At 41.4% G+C, this 23,204-nt stretch overlaps 1 protein-coding gene and 1 non-coding gene across 2 annotated transcripts; both read right to left on the reverse strand.

The window, feature by feature from the left end:
- Window positions 1-1,669: 1,669 nt before the first annotated feature.
- On the reverse strand, window positions 1,670-18,090 carry TP53INP1 (tumor protein p53 inducible nuclear protein 1). The gene is made up of 4 exons (XM_054590284.1): window positions 17,904-18,090; window positions 10,583-10,835; window positions 9,667-10,048; window positions 1,670-6,468 (listed from the first exon to the last, which is right to left on the reverse strand). Exons 2-4 carry the CDS (start codon window positions 10,692-10,694, stop codon window positions 6,219-6,221), a joined length of 744 nt encoding a protein of 247 aa, XP_054446259.1. The 5' UTR covers window positions 10,695-10,835; window positions 17,904-18,090; the 3' UTR covers window positions 1,670-6,218.
- Window positions 13,660-13,788, reverse strand: LOC129084489 (U8 small nucleolar RNA). Its single transcript, XR_008530613.1, has one exon. It is a non-coding gene; the product is annotated as a U8 small nucleolar RNA (small nucleolar RNA).
- Window positions 18,091-23,204: the final 5,114 nt, after the last annotated feature.

The following is a 23,204-nucleotide window of genomic DNA, read 5'->3' on the forward strand; positions in this document are numbered from 1 at the left end:
AAAATCATTGTGTGGAGAACAGAATCCAGCAGGAAGAGCAGTTAGCGTGATCTAGATGAAAGTTGATGGTGGCATTGACGGCAGTCTGGATCAGGGTGGGGTGCTAGGGTTGAGGAGAAGTGGACGCAGTCAGGATATCCGTGGAAAGGAGAGCGGAAGGCATGTGCTGTTGGAATAGATGGATGGGACAGAGACAACAAGTCAAATGTACATCCTTACTGGCTATTCTGTGTAATGCAAACTCCTGTCAAGTTTTAAAACATTAGTCACTCCCAGAAAAGTTTTCTTTTCCTATTAATCCCCACTTCCACATTCCTGGAGGGAGCCAGTCTTTTGATTTTTTCCCACTGTATACTGGTTTTACTAGTTCTATACTAGTAGCTCTATAATAGAGAATATATATTCTGTACACATATGTATATATATTCTATACATATATGAATATATGGATTTACATACATATACTTTAGTGTCTGGCTTCTTTCACTTAATGCAATATTTTTGACTTTAATCCATGCTGTTGCATGTATAGGTACTTTGTTTTTATTTCTGAGCAGTGTTTCATTGTATGAACATGACAATTTGTTATTATTTAGTTTTTAACTTTTATGAATAAAGGTGCTGTATATCCATAAAAAGTCACTTTGTGGACAAGCATATTCTTTTCTTTTGGGATATACCTAGGAGGGGACTCCATGCCATCACTGCCCTGATGATGTGATCGAGCCACTCGATTCCTCGGCCACTCTGGTCACTGTGTATGTAGGCCTCTCAAAGCAACCAGTCACCTGCCATTCCAGGGTAGGCTCTTCTGTTTCAAGATGCTCCTTCCTAAGTCAACTTTCATGACCTCATTTTCATCTTTAGGCTGACCCCCTCCTCACCTCTACTCGTCCTGTCATTTCAGCGGAGAGTCTGAGAGATAATAAAAGTCTGTCTTGAGCCCTGGCTGGTGTGGCTCAGTGGATGGAGCGCCTGCCTGCAGAGAGGTTGCTGGTTCGATTCCTAGTCAGAGCACTTGCCTGGGTTGCAGGCCAGGTACCCAGTTGGGGGCGTGTGAGAGGCAACCAATGTTTCTTTCCCTCCTTTCCCCCTCTCTAAAAATAAATTAAAAAAATATTTTAAAAAATCTCTCTTGAAATAGGTTATAGTTCTAGAATGCTGATCTTCCCCAAGGATCCTTTAACACGAGAGTTCTTTGAGCTTCCTGTTTGAGCATTTTGAGTGTTCACTGGCCTATTTAGGCTAAAGGTCCCCAACAGGCAGCATTAATGGACACAGGGTATGTCCATACTGTCCTAAAATGTTTTTAAAGATTGTGTCAGCACTTATGTGGGAGAACAGCCATTGAGAATTCACTAAGATAGCTTTAAAAAGTCTAAGAACCAGTGTATTAAATTCTCTCTCTATATTTTTAACACAGATTAATTGGAGGGAAAAAGTACTGGCTTGGAGTTACCCTCAAATTCATATTCACTTAAGTGGTTATTTTAATATAACATACTTATTTTACACAAGTTTTTTAAAAAGCACTTAAAGTGTATATTAAACACATCTTTTGGGCAAGTAAAACTAAACAGCAAATATTTTATAATGTACCTAGTTTTAAGTCTAATGACCATAAAGAAAAAAAATAAAAGAAGCTGACAAATGTGAAGTTAAAGGACATTTTATTTACTGACAGATTAAAAACCATAACTCCAGATGGTGCAAAATGCACCACTGAAACCAATTACAAAGAACTGGTGTTAATACACAATTTTTAAGCAATGCTACACTTATTTTTGGCAAAGTGCTGTATTGTTTAGTCTGTGTATAAAACTGACCAGCTATGAACTAATCAGTATAAAAATTTCTATAAAAACAGAAAAAATTTAGACAGTGGCTCAAGAAAAACAAGCTGCCATTTATGCATAGATTGATATACAGTATAGAACCTAACCAAACGTCCCTTTGTAGTTTTCAAGTTGTTAAAAAAAAAGTTTGTGTCCAGTAACATTTCAAGAAGGCACATAGTACAATCTACAATACTCTTCATCAGTCTCTATAACTGATGCCCTGCTCTTGAAAAGCAAATGTGTTCACGATTTTACTTAAGAAAAAAACCAAAGTCACTTTTTTGCTTTGAATGACACACACAAGTATTGATTAAAGTTACAAACCTCTGGAGGAAAATGCAACCAAAAAGCAAGCAAAACCACTCACACACACACCAAGCCTGGAAACATACACATCTAACCTCCCCAAGCACTGGTTTGGTTTTCAGATGTCCATCTAGAAAATGAACACTAACACTTAAGGCAAATACAGAGCAAAACTGGGCATTTAACAATTATACAGATTTTAAAAAGTGTTGTAAGGGAAATTCTCAATGACATACAAAACATTATCCACTTAAGCTGCCTTCCTTTGAATAGTAACTTCTTCCACATAAAGGATGCTGTTGCAAATAGAAAAAGATATCCTTATCTGTATGCCTTCCAGTACCTCTTTCTCCACCCAAACCACTAACATTGGTGTCAAATTTCAAGTGAAACTGCTACATGGCAAGGCTGACACCATTGCATTGTTTGTTTTCTAACTAAAGCATTTTAAATAAAATTTTAAGCATTAAAATAAGGAGATAAGGATGCCATTTATAATGCATCAACATGGGTGATGGCAGTGAAACCATCCATGATAGTGGCCCTACTTTTAAAAGAATTTAATCTGTGTATGGGCCTTATAAAATAATTTTAAGGTAACATTACAATAAAAGCTAGTATCTCCAATACAAGGAGCAGTCTCTTAACTGATTCTAAAGACAAAAACTAATAACTTGGAAACTCTTAAACTTTCTCCATTAATCTATTTAAGTTTAAATGTCTATCTTCTAGTTGGAGTCCTTCATTTTTTCTTTGTTTCTAACTCAAAGAAAATGAGGATAAGAAAAATATTCTTCTTTGCTCTTTTCTCTTAAAAAGATATAAAGACAACATATTTCCTTGAGGAGAAAGAGAAACAGCAAAAACAGATTCAATGAAGATGTAAAGATTACCCACAAGTGTGGTACACAGATTTAAGCAAAAGCAATGGGCAATGCTGAACAGCCCTCTCAAGTTTTAAGTAAACTGTCTGACTAGGACCAAAGTACTCATACAACAGAGAAGACATGTAAAAGGAACAGTTTGCCTGGGAACTGGAAATGAACAGAAAATTAATGTGAAAAAAAAAAGCTCCCTGGAATAGGAAGTCAAAAATCCAATTACTTTGCACGTTCTGTAAACAACTCCCCGCCCAGCCAAGCATGTAAATGCATTGCCACAAAAGATAAATAATGGATGGTTAATCTTCAACTTACAGTGCAGTACACAATTCAGTTACTTGAGGAAAAAGAAATAAACAAAATAAACATTATAAAATGTTTTATTAACAAAAACACAAACTTTGAGAAACATGGTGCATTATAAAAACTAAAAAAACTCATTCATAAGCACTGCTTGTGTGCACCACACATTCCAGACTTTTTCCAAGTAACATTCTGTATTATCAGTTCAGAAACAGAGCACTAAATTCAAAGGGGTCTTATTTCTCACCGCTTGAATTTTTAAGGTATATGCACTAAAGAACACTGTAAACCACTAATATTTACAACAGCAAAAAAAATTATAATAAATTGTATTTTGGCCATGTTTCAAAGAATACTTAACACAATGTCATTCTGTGTTATTACTAGTCTTGTGTCTTACACATGGTAGATGCGTAACAAACATCTAATGGCCAAGAACTTCAACTGAATTATGTAACTACTTTCTTCAGTTCTTACATACGCCAATGTTAGAAAGAAACCACAATGTGGTATCACAGATGGTGTGGTAGCCCTTACCCTGAAAAAAACATCCCAAAGACTGAAATCATTTGTTTTCCAGGAACAAGGCATAAAAAACTAGGCCCATATAAGGAAAACAAAAAGGCAATAACTGAGAGAGATGTAAATGTATTTAAAGTATCAGGAAATCTGTAAAAGAAAAAAATGTAAAAAAAATTGTAGTTTTATATAGAAATCTGTCCATGCTGCCAAACAAATTCTCCTGGCTGAACTTCTGTAGCTCATGAGGTACTAACAACTTGCATGCAATGTATTCAGAGGCTTACATCAAGAAAACATTTAGCTGGTCTATTTTCAAGTTACCAATATATGGCCCTATAACAAACATGATGTAAAACATACACACCTTAATGAAAACTCTACCTTATCTCCCAACCCAGGTAAACACAAATAGTAACAAACTTCTAATTCAGTTTGACAAAACTTTACAGACTTGGCCCCTAATAGAAAACAAATAAATAAAAAGGTGGCTGAAATGGAAGAGGCATAAGAAGATAAAGGGGATCTAGACTCTTGTTCTAAAGAGACATTCCTGGCACTTCATCATCGCCAGTGGAAGAACAACCTACCACCATTTTACTATACTATTTGACTGTTTCTGACTCTATAAACATCCCAGTCTAGTCAAAAAAGAGCACAGCTCTTCACTTAAAAAATAAGTATCCCATGCTTGCCCATATCAAGCTGCTAGAGAGTTACTGCGAAATACAATAATACTTTATGTAACTACATGCTGCTTTTTCCCTTGAAACATAGTAGAGACGTATACTGATTTAATGAAGGTTGTGGAGGAGATGGAAAAATAAGCTATTTGATTATGAAGGCGATACTACTGTTCTGTCAGCAGAATGTGCTTTGGATTGTACATGTGCTTCATTTAATTTCAGAAGATTTCAGTAAGAGTGTGGATGGCTCAGCAAAACCCATCACAACTGCTAAAAAATAAAGTGACTGAATAGAGGTAAGAAATAGACCCTCTCTGTGTCGAGTTCACTGGCCTCTGTGGGCATTGAACCCTGCACCCTGGCCTCATCAGCACCAACACTCTGAAGAACAGCTGTAGCAAAAAACTGCCACAGGCCCCACCCCCATCCCTGGATTCAGGAGAGAGGCCCTTGAAATTTCACACAGGTACAGCTCTGGAGAGCCCCACTTCAAATCAGGATGCGGTCCTCACAACAGCTGTGAGGGAGGTAACTACTGCTGCTCCCCTGTTGGTGGAGGAGGCAGAGGCCAAAGTGGTTAGATTCTGCCTGAAGCATGATGTAAAACAAAAAATGAAAACTCAAGGAAGCCACCCTATCCCTCTTCATTTAGACACCATGAAAAGCCATCACCAGGAATTACCCCTTAGCCTTGCTTGCCACTTGGCAGGACAAGATCCATGGCAGAGGATTGGTCGCTGTATCAGAAATACAAAGCCTATTGCTTTTCCCTGGGGCAGATATAAATATGAAGTCACTCAAGTGCCTGGTTGACGAGTACTTCTGAATTTACAGCTGATGTGAGGTGGTGAGTGAGCAGAGCTGGAAGGAAAGAATCCAAACAACTTAAATAGTGGATAATGGTTAGTTGCGGACATACATTTTCCCCGATACAATTTCACAGGTCTAATTTAATCCCTCTGCATGTGAGACAAGTGCTTTTGTCCCACGATACCTGTAATGTCTGTACCATATCACAGAGTCACACCGGAATTACTGAATGCACTGTTCTCTAACACTTAATGTACCTGAATTCCCAAATGAACTGCATGGCTAATCTGGGAAAAACAAAAACCCCACACACACAAAAATATATCAAGTTTTCTTTCAAAAGAAAATTCAGCCATAATTCCATTATAACCATGGCAACTATAACCTGTTAATGCTCATGTTAGTGTGTAAAAGTGTATTTGTTATATACAGAAAAGATTATCAAGTACTGGTCAATAAAGTGTGTGGCTGACCCTGAGAATAAATTTTTGCTTACTCAAAAGATTGATTAAGTAATATAAAATAAAGTGAAGCTGAAAGATGCCTATTCTCATACTTGAGAAGAAATGTCTTTAAAATACTAATGTACACCTTAATAGATTTAAAGACATCCCCAAACACCAAACACTATAACTGTATTGATATGTTTCCAAAAATATTCTGAAAAAATTTACAAAAAAGTAAATGTTAAGAGCAAGGCATTATGTGATACACAGCATGTAAATCTGGTTTTCAAGATAGTGTCTAAACACACTGGTAAAACTATGTGATTGGTCATCAACTGGCTGTAAAGAGACAGCATCCTCATCATCCAAACACACACACCTAAACACATGTACAAACCAAGAGAAACCAACCAATCAAACTTGAAATTCTCAGTAATTGTACTGACGTGGGCAGGGCTGATGGACAGCCCAGCTATTGTGCTTGACTTGCCGAAAGTGGCAATCCCTGGTAAGATTTTGGCGACGAAGGCTATTTCTGTTAAGAGACTGTCTTTCACTGTGTTCTTTTATCCATTGGGAAGGGCGAAAGCTCTTGGGTTGTTCCAGAAAAGCTGTATGAGCAGCAACAGCTGCAACATAGCAGTGAATGTGCTGCCCCACTTCATTTTGAGCTTCCACTCTGAAACAGAAAATGAGTGTGTATTAAATAACAGAGTATGCTAGTAATGAAACTATAAAGTTACTTAGCAATTCAATTTGCCACACTAATAAATGGTTGAATGAGAGCTTAGTGTCTTATGGCTGACAGACAAGTTTATATTTTGTGATCATTCTGATTGATAATGGTAGAAAGAAGTAGCTAACTTTTAATAGAAACATGCCATATAATTAACAGGTGGTTGATTAAGTAGACCATTTTTTAAATTAAAAAAAATGCTTTACACTGAGTAAATTTCCATTACAAAGCAAACACATATGTGCTTTTCTCGAAGGGAAACTTAACATTTACTGAATATCTGCATTTGCCAACTATTTTGCAAATATTATGTATTTTAATTCTCACCACAATCTTAGTAGGAAAATATTTTAATTCCCAAGTTTTACTGATCAGAAACTTAAGGCTCAAAGATGTATTTAGGTCACAATTATTAATTGACTCAACCAGGATGCTAGCACAGGTTTTACTCCAGAAGACCGTGGTTATGAAGCCAGGTGAGTACTGACACACTGTGGCAACAGCTCCTTCATACACTTTATGTAAGTAACTGTTCTGGGAAAAAAGGTTTACGTCTGTATTTAATACAACTATACGTAAGGAAAATCTCAGTTAATGCCTTTCTAGTAAGAAGCTACCTGCTTATGATTTATAGCACAACAGGACACATTTTGGAATGGTATGTGCATAGCAATGTCATAAAGACCCTTGACTACAAACCATATGATTTATTATGTTTTTTATAGAAAAAGCTAATCAAATAGGATACACCTAAACTATATTAACACAAGACATGAAGACTTTTAACACTTTTAAGGGTATTTTATACAAGGAGGGCAGTTAACATGTCTATAATCACTACAGGAAAACACTATTATTTTTTAATATATTGTTTTTTAAAAATAGTAGAATCAAAGCAGGTTGCATTAAGAAATTAATAAATAGATGTTAAAATAAAGACTAGTTTTTAAAAGGTGGGCACCTTGAGTCCTTAACTTCCCGCTCAAACTGATAACACATTCTCACACAGTCTCACAGGGATGCACTTTGTGCCAGTGAGTCTTATAGGCTTCTCTCCCTGTCCCCACAGATGTTCAGTGGTGAACTATTAAATCACGAGTAAGATTTAAAATGCTATTTGATTTTACTGTTAGGACGTGGTCAACTTTTCTTTATTTTTACTGGTTTACTGTGAGTCATTAAAGGCTCATATGTTACTTAAGGTTATAGTATGTATAAAGGCTGAAACACAATAAAACACATTCTGAAGTTCACCTGTAATTATAAAGCACTTTATGTGCTCTATGGTAATATCTCCAAGGATAGATAGGATGGAAATGGACATGCCCTGGGGTCTCAACAGTGTTCACTGCTGGGTAATAAAGTCATTTTAAATTTCTGCATCTTTGCATTTTCTAATTTTCTGCAATGCACATGTACTATTTCTATAATAATGTTATTTACAAGGCTGAATATATTATGTGTACACACACACACAGATACGTACTTTAAATACTGAAAATTATATATACAAATGCCAGTAAGTTTAAAGTGACGGTTAATCATGCTAAATTCTTGAATGACATTCCTCAGAGATGAGATCAGAATCAGGAAGAACTGGTAAGCACTGAAGAAATTAATCTGAATCAAGCGTAAAACATTTAAATCAGTATTGCCTCTAAAAATTCACATTGTAAATTTTTGTTGGAATGCCTCACTGACCTCTTTATAAACTTACAGGGCTGAATGAAGTGCCTGTTAAAGTAACATTTCCCATCAAAGATTTTACCTAGTCAAAAGCCTAGGTAACTATTTAAGCAAAACTTTTTCAATTTGATACAAGCATATGTCTATCATCATTCAAAATAAGCTACAATGTTGAGACTTGACAGTGCAGTAAACTCTGGCAAGGTTAACAAATTAATGAGCTGCCTGGGCTTTGTTTATATCTAGCAAAAAGGAAATAGAAGATATATACAATGGTCTAGTTTGCAGAGTCAGAGCCTAGACAGTCAAAAGGGAGGAACTTTGGATGACAGCACTGACTCCAGGGATATCTGAACTGCTCCAAAGGATCAAATTCACCTGTACCCTTGACAGGTAATAACGGAATGAAGGTAGTGCCAGCATGCCCACAACACTTTTAACACCATAGGGAACTTTCCACTAATGTACATTATGAACTAGTCAGAATTTGAGATAATTAATTCTGCCATGGGCTTTATTTTAGTGGGAGGGCACAATCCTGAATATATTCCCTGGACAAAGGGCACAGAATGTCTCTAAGGTTACTTTGGAACATATCAAACTTCACTGACCAGGCCCTCAACCCACCTGGCACTGAAAGACCTTTCAGACCACTTGGGACCCCTATATATCAACAAAATACTGTTTGGGTATGAAATCTTTCCTCTGTAAGGCAGAAAACAATTCTTTGAGCAAAACATTTTGGTAAAACTGCCATTTTTCATGCTAAGATTTCTCAGGTTTTCAAGGTTAAGAGCCATTTGATGTGACTTAGCTAGGCCTACTTGGAAGAAAATAAGAGTTTTGTTTTAAGGCTCTATTCTTGTTGAATTTGATAGCTTCAAATAATCTAGTCTTACAGTGCTGGAGTTATATTCTTAGCAGAAATGCCCGTTTTTTCTTTCCATATATTAGCAGAATATTATAAATGGATTAGCTCTCCATTATATAGCTGGAACATATTATAAATTTTCTTTTTTTTCAGTGTCTTATATTTGAATGCCATTTGTTTCCTACAAAATCATCCTCTTCCCTTAAGTGCTTACTGCTGAAAATCACTCAGCATTTCAGCTACCTGCTTTTAAAAGGTTCTTCAAAATGATAACAAACGTGTATGTGTGTACACACACACACACACACACTCTCTCTCTCCCCCTCTAAATGTGGTGGAATGTTAACAAGGGCTTTGAAGACCAAAAAAATAGGTTAAGAGAATATGAAACTTTTTGGAAATCTAAAATGAGCAAGTTTTTTTTTAATACCATCAACTGCCTCGTGCACTATGCATATACTTTCATAAATCTCTAACAAAATTACTTTTGCATCTTCTAAAAACTTAGCTTTGAATTGTAGGAGAAATAAATAAACTGCATGTTAAACAATGCCTGTGGAAAGAGTCAAATACATATGACATACCTTGGACTACCTGGGTCATGAAGTTCATCAGTCCCACAGCTGGTCTCATTGAGACCAGGGCAGGAGTTATGCACGGCATAGACAGACATGCTGGGATGTTCGATGAGAAGGTTCTCCATAGGACTGGTTTCCACCTTGATAGTGGTTAATCCACCTGCAGTGAAACATGGGGGAGGAGTGATAAACCAGCTCTCCTCCATCGGACAGGATTCAAACTGGAGGAAGCAGGAATCATTTGTATCAGCCAAGCACTCAAGGGATGCAGGTAAACAGGAAAAGACTGAAGGATGCTTGGTAGGTGACTCTTCACTGATGTCTTCTTCCTCATCTGCTGCTGCTGACAAACCAGTGCAAGTTTCTAGATCGGAGTCCACGTGTGTTGCTGAAGTCCCACAGGAGGATGAATGTCACAGTGAAATCACATCAAAGCCCAGAAAAAGAAGAGAGATGCTATTAGCTGATGCCCACATTCTTTCATTTAGGTCAGAAACACCCATTTATATTCACTCATACTGAGTATAAAATAATTTCTGAGCACTGTGTGCCTGTGTGATGTATCACTGTATGGGATGGATTATTCTGGCTTCGTGGAAAGGTTTTTAGACTGCTTCTGTTCTACTGAGTAAAGATACAACAAGCCATATGTTACTGCTTGCCTAGCCTAAGGATTTTCTATTAATGTGCCCCAGATTCGATCAGGATGTAAGAGCTGCAAAACTGGGAAGTCTGACAGCAATCAATTTCATGGGCTGATCACCTGCCACCGGATGTTTCCTGCAATTTTTTTGAATACAAATTCTTGTTTATTTACTTTTAAGGCTGAAAAACCTTTAAAGTTACTGATTTACTTATGGAAAAACTGAGATGTGAGTGTTTGCATTTTTCCTGTGATGATTAACAGTGGAGGATACCTTACCTATAAAATCAACAAGGATCCATTCATCGTCTTCTTTCTCACTGAATTCTGGTTCTTGGTTAGAAGAAGTGTTGGTTTCACCCACAAACATTTTATTCAATCTCTGGAACATTTTTAAGGCAAGATTGAGACTTTGGCTGGATGTCTTTATAGCTGAGATTTCAAAACCCTGTCTTCAGTCAGCCTGACACACTGACAGGAGAGTAAAGTGCACAAGGTGCTTATTCAACTTAGGTGAGAACAGTCATTATCCCTAAAACAAAACAGAAAAATAAGGTTATTTCAAGTCAGCATATCTTTACATAATATGTGTGTGTGGTTTTAAAAGTGTGCACACGCATGCACACACACATACATCTCCCCCTAGAAGAAATCACAGGCCTTAGTCTTCTGTTACAGCTTTTCCTTTTCTGCAGGGGCCAAATGTAAGAACTGCAATATCTATTATTTACAAAACATAAAGGACTACTGAAACACAACTTGTAAATATCTTAAAATGTGAAATAAAAAGGAAGGAGTTGGCATAGATACAGAGAACAGGCTGATGGTTGCCAAAGGGGAGAGGGATTGGAGGACTGGGTGAAAAAGGCGAAGAGACTAAAAAGTACAAATTGGTAGTCACATAGTCGTCACGGGGACATAAAGTACAGCATAAGGAATACAGTCAATAATATTGTAATATCTGTAGGGTACCAGGTGGGTACTGGAAATAGCTGGAGGACCACTTTGTCAAGTATGACTACTACACTGTACACCTGAAACTTGTATTATAATATTGTCAACTGTAATTGAAAACATTTTAAAAAACTGAATGTGGGGTCAGTGATTACAGAATTTATTTTCACAACTCAGTTCAGGCTGTACCCCTGGCCTGGAGTTTCCATGGCCCCTCTCACTCAGACTCATCCTGGTATGGAAGAGCTCCTTGAGGGCAGGGACCCTGCCATTGATTTTAGTTGCCTCAGCACTTAGCATCAAATCCAAAATAGAAATTCAGCTGTTCAACTATTAATACCAAACTATGACAAGCCATATGAATTAGGAACTATTTCGTTTTTAAAAGCTTTTATTTATTTTTAGAGATAGGGGAAGGGACAAAGAGAGAGAAAGAAACAAGTGACAGATACATAGATCGGTTGCCTCTGGTATGTGCCCTGACCACACACCTATAACCCAGGCACATGCTCTGACTGGGAATTGAACCAGCGACCTTCCGTTTGGCAGGCTGATGCTCAATCCACAGAACCACACCAGCCAGGGCAGGAACTATTTCTTTTAAATAAAGTTATAATTCATTCTAGAATTCATATTTTTGAAAATATAAAGCATTGTGAATAACATTATTGGAGAACTACAAAAAAGAGGAAGGAGTTGGTTTTTCACATCTGTGCTTTTACAGTAAGGGATAAATTTGAATAAAATTCATAAATTTAAATAATTTCAGGCTGCAGTATTGCTTTTCTGTAAGTAGAGGAGTAAAAACTAGATACTAACAGTCTTTCTGTATAATAGTCAATGGCCAGAAGCTGCCAAATGAACCCAGCAGTAGTACCCAGTGACCACCCTGTGCCAGGCATCTATCCTTCTCCGGCTCATTTTCTTTTGTGCTCTGTACTGCTTGTATGCGACAACAAGCATGCCTAATTACTTTTATAATCTGTAAGGACAGCATACTTTGACCTTCAAAACAATTCCTTCAGCTACCATGGAAAAACATACACTGTAGCACATTGTAGTGGACAGCAACTAGAACTGGAACCAACCATTCAGTTGGTTAGAAGAAGTGTTGGTTTCAGCCACAAACACCACTGCGTAGTGGTCAGTGTGCCTGGGTTCAGTGCTGGCTCTGCTGCTCCTGCCCTCAGTGAGTTGCGAAGTTACACTGTTTCAGCTGGCCGTAGTTCTACCTCATGGAGTTCTGGTGAGTTCAAAATGAGGAACTACACATTTCTGATCCTATTGCAGAGTTCCAGATGTATATATTCATAACCTCCTGGTTACCTGACAGGCATATCAAACCTAACACATATCAAAAGGAAATTAATTTTTCCTCACAAACTTATGCGCTGTCCTTCATCCCTTCTCAGTAAGGAGCAGCAGCAGCACCCAGCAGTTATTCAGGCCCCAAACCTAGCAGTTACCCTTGGCATCTTCTAAGCCCCACCCCTCCTCCAAACTCAGCAAGTCCCCTTGACTCTAGGTGCATGTGTGGCTTGACTCCACTTCCTTCCCTCCACCACTCTCATCCTAGTTGAAGCCAACCTTCCGGTGTCTCTCCAGATTCTGTCAGTTACCACCTCCTAGACGGTCTCCCTGATTCTACTCTTGTAAAATGAGGTAAGGCAGGCAACTTGCTTGGCAAGGCATTTGGCACACAGTTCTCAGTCAGTGTCAACTATTATTCTACAAATATTTATCAAGCACCTATTATGCATTAGGTGTAGTGCTAAGTGCAGGGAAGAAGGCAAAATAAAGTCCTCCCATGGCAAGTGTAACAACCCATGTGCTATGTGCCCTGGAAGACGTACTGGGAGTCCTTCAGACCTATGCAGGTGGAGGTCAGGGAAGATAAATGACTTTGATCTTGAGTGGTTGGGAAGATCAAGAATGAAAGGGGAGAAGGAACACTGTGGAAACCTGAAATTGAGAATGAGGCATCTGCAGTACAGCTCAAGATTCAGATGGACAGTTGTGAGAGCAGGCAGGGGCAGAAGTTAAGGGGAGGGAAAAGTCAAGGATGACCCAGGCTTATGGCCTGACCAACTGGGAGGATGGTGAGACTTTGTAATGGAATAGGAATACTGCAGGAGGTGTGGTTTGAGTATTTTAGAGAGGCTGAATTTGGGAAATCTGCAAGTCATGTACCTGGAGATGTCTAGTAGATGGCAGAATATAGGGCTTTGGAGTTCAGGGGCAAAGACTTGGGAGCTGTCAACACAAAGTGGGGGATGGAAACTATAGGAGTGGATGAGACCATCCAGAGATGATGAAAAGTGCTGCACTAAATGACATGTTGTTTTCTTTGCGAGCGTGAGGCTTTAATCCATCACTTCAGCCTTTTTTTTTTTTTTTTAAGAATCAGGAACAATCAGGGTATTGCAAGTCCTGATTACGCAGAAACGCTAATCACAAGTCATGTGAACTTCAATTGTGTTTCAATCGGCCCTCCAAAAGGAGGAATAGATAAGGATTATCCTACCTGATGATAGATCTTCAGCCTTTTGACAATTTCACTTTCAAAACAATTATCTTCAGATGTAAATGTAGTTACAATCTGTAACTGATTAGATTCCTGGTTCAATTCTTTATGTGCAAATTAGATTCCAGTTGTTTGGCATGTACAGCTGTGAAGTACTACGAATGTGTCTTTGTATCAATGACATTTGAATACTTTTGTGGTCATAATCTGTCACCCTTGGCCATTAAATATTAAAGGTGGGTAAACAGGAAGTATCACTTGCATAACCAGTCTTCCTGCAACATGGCCAAATCATGAAGGTTGGAGATCTAGTAGAAGAACTCAAATTCAGCTTTATGTTCCATGTAAGAAAAGTTAGAAGAGAGGTGGGCTATGTAGTTTGCTTGACCAACTGTGGTGTGACACATGTCCCAAAAGAACTATCACAGGGTTTCATATAGAGGTTTTGAATATATAAGCTAGAACGGGAAATAAAGATATTTTCAAAATCTTTTCCTCGTTTCTCTTAAACTGTGAAGGCAGATACTGGCCCCTGTATATTTCTGTGTCTGCTGAACCAGTTGAGAGATTAATCCCAGTTCTCCAGAGCACTGGGCTGGACGCAAGCTCTGCACCAGAGAGGAAGCTGGCTATGTGGGAGGAGGGAAGGGAAAGAACATACCCCACAGGGGGACCCTTGCTCTTCCTAAATGAGCACCTTGTTCCCCAACTGTGATGCCACGTGGGGCCCAGAACAGATTAGTGGCAGCTACAAGGCAGAAAATGTTGCTGGGGCCACTGTAGTTGGGCAGCTATGGGTTCCAACAGCAGCCTGCCTCCTCTGGCTACATCTCTAAGCCCCGTTGAGGACAGCCGCTTTTCCTGGCACATACACCACTCCGCCACAGGAAAGGTGTCTCCACTGGGGCTTTCTGTGGGGCAGCGCAAGTCAATCTTTTGGTTTCCTGCAATCAGAGGCTTCTCCAGATGTCCCATGCCTCCTGCAAGGGCAACCAACCTTGGGCACCGGGTTCAGGAGTCCAGGCAGGAGAGAGAAGAGCTCCTTATCATCTTTCCAAGTCACTGTTGGTATTTATGTAACACACCTGCTGAAGGCCAGTGGGAAGGATACAGAATGGAGTCTTGCCTATCCTGCCAGTGACCCAGGGGCTTTCCCTACCCAGTCACTGCTACTCTTGACCTTGGCTCTTGCGAAGGAACAGAGGCTCTCCACTGGGCGGGTTCTACGTGGAGCTAAAGGGCAAGGCAGAACAGACCTCACTCCCTGCTGCATGTCCCTGACTTTTTGATATCCACAACTCTAGGGCAATGATAAAACTAAAGTGGAAATTTACAAATACAGCTCAGAATTTAGTATAGGGGTAGAGGCAAAGAAGCCCAGGTGCGGTAGCGTTGCTTTTCTTTGGAGCACCTGCAAGCTTTCAGCCTTAACCAACCTCAACTGAGCAGTCTCACGCCAGTGGTGAAACGAAACAAAGTGTCTGGGCCCCAGCATTTCAAGAAGGCAGCTTTGTCCCTGTAATCCTGGCTCAAAATACCTCCCTTTAAAAAATGTCTTTTTCATCATAAAACAAATGAAATTGCATTATAAAACATTTAGAAAATAGGTATTATTCCATATCTTGTTGCAACCATTGTTAGTACATTGTACATTTTCCTTTTTTCTACAAGTTTTTTTTTAAATCATTAACTGTAGACTAGTGAATGTAGTTTTGTATCCTGCTTTGTTACTTAATATTTTATTATCAATGTTTTGCATATTATTACATGAGTAGAAATGCTTTGTGAGCAGAGAAAGGCAGCTGAGTCAATACTTTCGGGGGAAAGCATTCTTCATAGTTTGAGAACTTAGAAAAGGAGTTGCTAGTCTGGAAGAGCTTGTTAGCATCTCCTTTTGGGGACAGCACCAGCCTACAGGTAGTATGGCTCTGGAATTAGCCTGCTGTGTTTGAAAGCTTGGCTCTGCTACTGGCATCTTGTTTGAACTTAAGATATTTAGTAACTTCTTGGACTTGGTTTTCTTACCCCTAACATGGGGATGGTGGTGCCAACATGAATATTAAGTATATATCACTTAAAATAGCTCCTGGCACATGGCAGGTAAATATTAACCACAAGTTCATTCCAAAGCACTTGTTGACTGTGAGCAAGTAATTTAGCATCTTTGGGTCTGAGTGTCTTTACCTGCAAAATGTTTATATAATTAGAGCAACAATTTACTAAATGCTTATTGTATGAGACAGGGACTTGAGGTACTTATTTGTCCCATTGTACTAATGAGGAAATTGAGACTCAGAAATTAAGTAAGTTGTTCAAAAGTGATCGAGCCGCTCGGGGTGTAGCTGGCATTAGAGCCTAAGTCTTCTGGTTCCAAGTGCAGTGCTTTTCCTTGCACACGATCTCTCCTTCTACCCTCAACTGTGGCTCTATGAACTTCAGAGAACAGCACTTTTTCAGTTGGTGTTGGCTGCCAGTAGGCGGCTCCAAAAACAACATTAAAAAATAAAAATCCAACAACTTTGATGATCTAACTTCATGTACACTTGTGGCTTCTTGACAGTTTCGAAATACCAGGTGGCTCAACAAACCACATCTTCATTGAAAAGCAGCCTCAAAATTATCTCTTTATATCCCTCCCCCCTCACTTGTTTAGAAAAAATAAACATGCTGATTTGAGTCATTTAAAATCTATTTTAAACTGCAGAAAAACCAAGCAAGAAACTTGTCTTTGCCTGTTCCACTTGGACCCTTACTCAACTAGCTACAAGAGGTTTACTCTCCCAGGGACCTGCCAGTGTCAGCCCTGAGGCTGAATGACTAGACAAAGACAGCAATAGCTGGTAACTCATAGCCTGTTAACCTTGAATTTGGAAAGTACGCCATTCCCAAGAGAAATATAAGACAGCTCTCACAGAAAAGAACAAAAGATAGGATGAAAAAAACAAGAGACCTTGGTCATAGAAATTTGTAAGACCCTGATTCCAGGCAGGGGCCTGTGAAAATTATGCTGTAAGTTCAGAATTACAGTGGCTGCGACTTAAAATCAAAAGCTTCTCAAGCGTTTTTCATATCTGCAATGAAAAATGTATTTCAATTACCAAGCAAGTGATGTCAGGATCATGGAGCACCTCGTAACTTCTGTTTAAAGACCGCCACGGGTGACTCCCCCTACCCTTTTCCTAAAGCTACTTTGTATTCAGAAAAGGTTTCCTTTTAGCAATGTACACCCAAGTCCTTGGAAGTTACAGATGGAAAGGGGCTTTTCCTTAATCTACTCAATTTGGAATTAACGCAGAGGATAATAAGCAGATATAATTGGGAAATAACAATAAAAACGAGGAACTGTCACTTAAAATCACCTCCCTCTTTGAAAGAGAAAACGCCATGTCCTTTTAATGGGCTGTGTGGCCTTGTGTAAATGACTCAGTCTCTCTGGACCTCGGGCTTCCTAGTCATAAAATAATAATGTAAGGCACGCAGCATACTATATGGCGTATCGTAAGACCTCATCATGGATTACCCTTAAAATAAGGATTTTAATTATAATGGGCAAGTAAAGTGAGTGCTCTTTCTACAGGTGCAACCTCAAACAGCGATGTGTAAGATCCAGCGCGTAGGCTGCGGTCGCCGGGTTCCGGGAGCCGCAGGGCCCACGGTGCTTCCGAGCGCGACCCAGGACCAGGAGTCTAGCGGTCGGGGCGCGGGGCGTGCAGCCGCAGGCCGGGAAGGACGCGTCCCAGGGCGGGGGCCAGGAGCCCCCGGGCGGGTTGTCCCAGCACAATGCCCGAGTGCCGGAGGGGAGTAAGGAGGAGGAGGTCCCGCCGTGGCCAAGAAAACAGGCAGGCTCGGGGGAGGAGGCAGAAACCAAACACCCAACCGCCGCCCCGCGCCGGGGCTCAGCCCGGCCCAGGTCCGCGAGGCCGCCGCCGCTGCCGGCATCCGGGGCCGCGAGGCCCCCCGAGGGGGTGGGCGGCCCGGGGCGGCGCCGGGAGGGAACGGGAAGCCGGGGAACTCACGGGCGGCGGCTCGCGAGCCGGTCTGAGGGCACGGCGCGCGGGTCCGGGCAGCGCCGCCGGGGCGGCCGGGACGAGCGGACGCGGCCCCGGCCCCGCCCGCACTTACGTGGGCCGGACCTGCAGCGCGGACGGTGGCGAAGCAGCAGCGCCTCGCTCCGCGGGGACCGGCGGGCGCGGCGCGACGCGGGGCTGCTGAGGTAGCTGCGGGTCCCGGGACGGCGGGCGCAGGGCCGAGCCGGCCCTCCTATCGCTGCGCCGCTGGCCGCCGCCGGCCCCTCTCACTCCTTTTGTTGTTGTGCAGCGCTCGGAACAGCTGATCGGCCGCTCCGCCCGCCGTGGGCCCCGCCCCGGGGCCGCGCCAGACCTGGACCCACCAATCAGTGGCGCCGCGGCCTCGGGGCCACCCTGCGAGAGGTTGTCACTAACGCACGTGACCTGGCGCCGAGCCTCGCGACACTCTCAAGTTAGAAACAAGCCTGGGCAACAAAAGCCGGGCGCCGGGAGGATGTAAGGGGCGAGCGGAAGGGTGGGAGAGTGGGGGTTTGGTGGGACCGGCACTGGGTCGACGCGGGGACGGGAGAGAAGGGGCTGGGGGTACAGGAATGGGCACCCGCAGGAGTGTGAGAAAGAACGTGAACGGCGAGGGAAAGACCCCAGACCCCAGATACCAGCTGTTTTTTTAGCTAACAGTTTGTGGTACAAAGCGTCTCAAAACATTTTAAATTTTTTTTTTTTCTCCCTGCGAGAGGAAGATTGAGGACATTGAGAGCTGTGGAACCTAAAGGCCCCAAGAGTCCCATTCAGGTCAATGTAGGGTGAAAGTGTAGGCATGGAACTGTCGGGCATGTCTACTTCTTGGCCTTCTTGGATGTAAAGTGTGGGCTCCAGATATTGGGAATGCACGGTCACCCAACCTCCCTTTAAAGGTAGGGAGTCGGGCCCTCCCTTGCTGTGTTATGCTGTCTGAACTTGCCTACAGGCTCAGGATTCAACCTACAGAAGGGCAAGGCAGAAGAGGCCATCAGAGCAGGCCTGAAAGCCACGGGGACAGAAGCTGGAGGGCCTTCTGCTCCAGCAGAGGACAAGAACCCTGGGAAAACCCTGGAGGAAGAAGAGTTAGGAGAGCTGCCAGTGTTCCAAGGAGGTTACCACCCTGTTCTACTGTTACAAGTGCAAACTGTGGGCATTTATTTACACAGGGGCCACCTGCTCACCGATTGTTTACAATGAGTAGAAAATGAGACACTGGGCTTGAAAATGTTTTCCAAACCAAAGATCTGTATGTGTAGAGATGGATTAGCTGTGTCTGAAAAAGACAAGGGAATCATGGTGCATATCTGCTCTCATGTGGATCCTCTTTGGACTGAGATGTAATTCTCTGACCTGGGGTGGAATTTATAGCAACCTTCAGCAGGATGTATAGCATACATTACAGTATCTGGAAGACTTTCACATTCTGATGCTCACAAGAATCTTGTGGTCAGTCTATTTTCAACAACACTGATTTTAAAGGATGTAAATCAACATGCTGGGGATTACCTGACACCCAGGAATAATAACCAAAATATGGCAGCCATTTGACTTTTTCTCAAGAGGTAGACCAAGCCTATAACCTGTAGACTGGACAATCTCACAGACTTGAACATACTTTGGATTTTAGGTTTTGGAAAATCAAGCTCATCCTAATATTTTCTCTCAAATGTCATTGCTGTGTTTGGAATCCTATAATCTCGTGTTTTTTACTAACGCATGAAGAGACCATCTTTCCATTCAGAACCAAAACATGATGACTGTAAGGGTCTTAATTTTTAAAAGTCAAATCTAGCCTTACCTTTTCCAACTTGGTAAATTTTATCACCATTAAAGGTGAAATGTGAAAGCACACAATGCCTTGTTATGATTGAGAAAACAATGTGAGGTAAATGATGTTTCCAAAGATGATCACAATAATATCTCCTTCATCATGAAATGGAGTTTTTTTCTTCCTCTCAAATCTGGGCTAGCCCTGTGACTGATTTGACCAATAGAATGTAGTAGAAATAATGTCCTAGAACTCCCAAGACCAAGCATTTAAAAAGGCCTAAAAACTGTTTTGCATCTGGGAAAAGCCTCCTGTCACATAAGAAAAGACCACCATACTGTGAGGAAGCCCAAGCTACCTCTGGGGGAAAGCCACATGGAAAGAGCAAGATGCTTGGCCACCCCTAGATATTTAACCCATTCCAGCTGAGACACCAGACATATGAGTGAAAAAGCCCACCAGGAAGTGCCAGCCCTAGCATGGAACAGAGATGAGGCATTCTCATTGAGACTTACCAAAATTGCAGAATTGTGAGCAAATAAATGATTGTTCCTGTAAGGCACTAAATGTTGGGGTGGTTTTAAAAGCAGCAATAGGTAACCGAAATATAAAGCTAAACAACAGAAGGGCCCATAGCACAAAGTAGAGTTTTGGGTATAAAAACATTTTTTATCTTATCTTAAGCGTCATTTGCTTTCTGTTTACTCTTGCTGATTTATAATTTTTCCACCTGGTGCTTGTTTATCCCAGTGGTGTATGAAGGTAGTGGTGCTGGGGGTGTGGGAGAAGTCTGCTCCTATGAGGGATAAGTATTTTATCACTGACATTATTTGGAACTGTTTGAACATGAAAATAATAAAAAACAAGCCTCAGCCAGGTAGCTCAGCTGGTTAGAGTGTCATCCTGATACATTAAGGATGTGCATTTGATCCCTAGTCAGGGCACATACAAGAAGCAACAGGGAATGCATAAGTAAGTGGAACAACAAATTGATGTTTCTCTCTTTCTCTCTCTTCCTCTCTTTCTAAAATCAATAAATGAAAAATAAAAAAATAAAAATGGTAAACTAACTTTTAGTCAGTTTTAAAAGTCTCTATACACCCACACATACAGAAATGTACTGCTTATTGCCTGTATCTGGGGTCAGTCTTTCCCACTGCATCCCGTCTTGGTGCACCATACTGGTTTACGTACACACATGCAGTAAGACTCAGGAGTGATGTCATCTCCACAGCAGAGAGCTGTCTGAACACAACCAAACCATCAAATCACACAGCTGCAAAGCAGTCTCTCATCTGTTGGTTGACACAGACCCAGCCAGGTTCCCTGCCTGGGCAGACCCAGTGAATCCAACCATCCTTTAATTTGAAGGATAATTCTCAGTGGGTTGCTATAGTACCCACTTCCAGGCCGACCCCCTGCTGTGGGGGCAACCCTTTCCCCATCTGTCAGAGTCCTCTGTTTTCCATGGAGCTCAATACACTCCCCTATCTAACCCAACAAAAGGGATTCAACCTCAAGTTTTTTGTTCAGAACGACCACAAGGCAGGGCCACATTTATGCCAACATCTAGTAAGAATACAGCTAATGCCCCTGCCTCTTGCTTACAAAGGCAGGCTGTGGCATTGCCCTGCCAGTTGCATCAAGGCTGCTAAAGAATGTTGTTTCCTACCAAGCTGCAGATGGGGAACCCCATAGGGTAGCTACTCAGGGCAACGTCGGGACAAGAAACAACAGGTCATCCAGTCTGTACTGAGGAGAACCTGAAAGTGAAGCCGCCCAGGTTATTTTGAATCTATCCATCAATAAATACAGTCTTCCAAACTTCTGTCATCCAGCCAGCATGTTGTCAAGTGTTTGGAAAAGAGAATAGTTTTTGTTTTTATTTTTAATTTAGAAGAACAATCACTTGGAATTCCAGTGAAACCTGTTGTTGAGAAAGGGAAGAAAGGATCTGTCTGTTTCCAGAAAGCCTGAAACAGAAGGAAGCAAGAGGTTTGGTGAACTCCCAATTTCTGAAATAAAAGCAGAAAATAGAAATCTAACTGGGCTGCCAGTTACTGTCTCTGGAAGAAGTCAGAAATGATACCAAGACCATAAGTGTAATAGCTTTTGAAGATCCTGGAAAGTTTGTAGTTCCACATATTAGTTTTTTAAAATCATATGTCCATATGGTGATTAGAAAAAAAATCTGATGCTCTGGCCAGTGTGGCTCAGTTGGCTGGAGCATTGTCCCATAAACCAAAAGGTGGTGGGTTCGATTCCCTATGGCACACGCCCAGTTGCAGGTTCGGTTCCTGTTCAGTACATAAGGCAACTGATCAATGTTTCTCACAGCAATGTTTCCCTCCTCCTCTCTCTCCCTCCTTTTTCCTCTCTCTAAAATTAATAAACATATCCTCAGGTGAGGGTTAAAAAAAAGAAAGAAAGAAAAGAAATAAAATCCTCCAAATAGAAAGTGGTTTGTGTGCTAGCTGAGGCACCAGAACAGAGAAAGGAGGTGGGATCTCCTCATGCAGCAGCCGGTGTGTGGGGAGAAGAGCCCTCAGGAGCATAGGCGGGATGGTGAGTGATCCATGAGTTCCCCAACTTAGGGTGCTTTCTCCAGTTTCTATAAAGTCCTGACTTCAAAGGCTGTTCAGTTTCTAGGTGAATGCACAATGTATCCCGTTACTTAAAATTATATGAAAACTCATCCTTATAGCAGAGCAGAAAGCGAGCCACCTCTAAAGGGATGTCGCCTAGATACGTGACATAGGATGTGCCTCCATAAGCTTGAAAAGATCCACTGTGTGGAGCAGGCTGGCTGGTTCTGGAGCAGTTGCAGTATTATCTCAAGTGTGTGAGCAAAGCTCCCACTGCCAAAGCTACCTCTTCACTCACAAGGCCACTTCTGGGTCACCGCCCAGCAGTCTGCAGGTGCCAGAAGCAGCCCCAGGTGGGGTCTGTAACCATGAATCACTCTATTGTGGGGACAGCTTGAGTAGAACATGTCTATCCGCCATTCTCAAAAGGACAACGCTTACAATATGATTGCCACTTACATAAGTTACACAGGTGCCTAGTCTGCCTGTTTAAGGAAAACTTGTTTATTGGGTTATTCTTTTTTCTGGAATTAACCACCTTAAATATCCATTCCATTTTGCAAGATTAATTTGTGTTCTTAAATGTCCAGGGTTTTCATGGCTTTGGCAAAGCCAGACCTAAGCATGTTGATAATCTGAGGCAGGAGGTTTTCTATTTCTAGTCTTTTGGGGCCTCTTTTGCTTTACTCCTCTTCGGTAGTAGTCATATCTTTCCCTTTGTAGGTCAGATAGAGGGAGGATATGAATAGCACATCCCTGTCAAGGCTGAACGTCACCCACCCATTCATTCAGTCCTACTGTGTTCACAGCATCTGCTCATTCATTCAATAATTATTTAATAAGCATTTACTCCAATCCAGGCACAAAATAGACAGTCTCAGCCCTCAGGAAGCTTCCATCTAGTGCATATGATAAACAAAATACAATAAGCAAGTAAATATATAATGTAATAAGTTCCGTGGGGGGGGCGGGGCGGAAGCTGGGTAAAGGGTTAGAGAGATGCCAGTGGGGGAGGGGGGGT

This window comes from Pteronotus mesoamericanus, unplaced genomic scaffold (genome assembly GCF_021234165.1).
Source record: "Pteronotus mesoamericanus isolate MK-2021 breed Mesoamerican mustached bat unplaced genomic scaffold, CSHL_Meso_final scaffold_174, whole genome shotgun sequence".
In the NCBI taxonomy this organism is placed as follows: domain Eukaryota; kingdom Metazoa; phylum Chordata; class Mammalia; order Chiroptera; family Mormoopidae; genus Pteronotus; species Pteronotus mesoamericanus.

Bases quoted from the DNA above. Each gene is read 5' to 3' on its own strand.
- TP53INP1 (XM_054590284.1), bottom strand. From the start codon at position 10,694: ATGTTCCAGAGATTGAATAAAATGTTTGTGGGTGAAACCAACACTTCT. The intron at 10,049-10,582 runs GTAAGGTATCCT...GTGGGACTTCAG, and splicing joins GATCCTTGTTGATTTTATAG to CAACACACGTGGACTCCGAT. The intron at 6,469-9,666 runs GTATGTCATATG...TTTCTGTTTCAG, and splicing joins CATGACCCAGGTAGTCCAAG to AGTGGAAGCTCAAAATGAAG.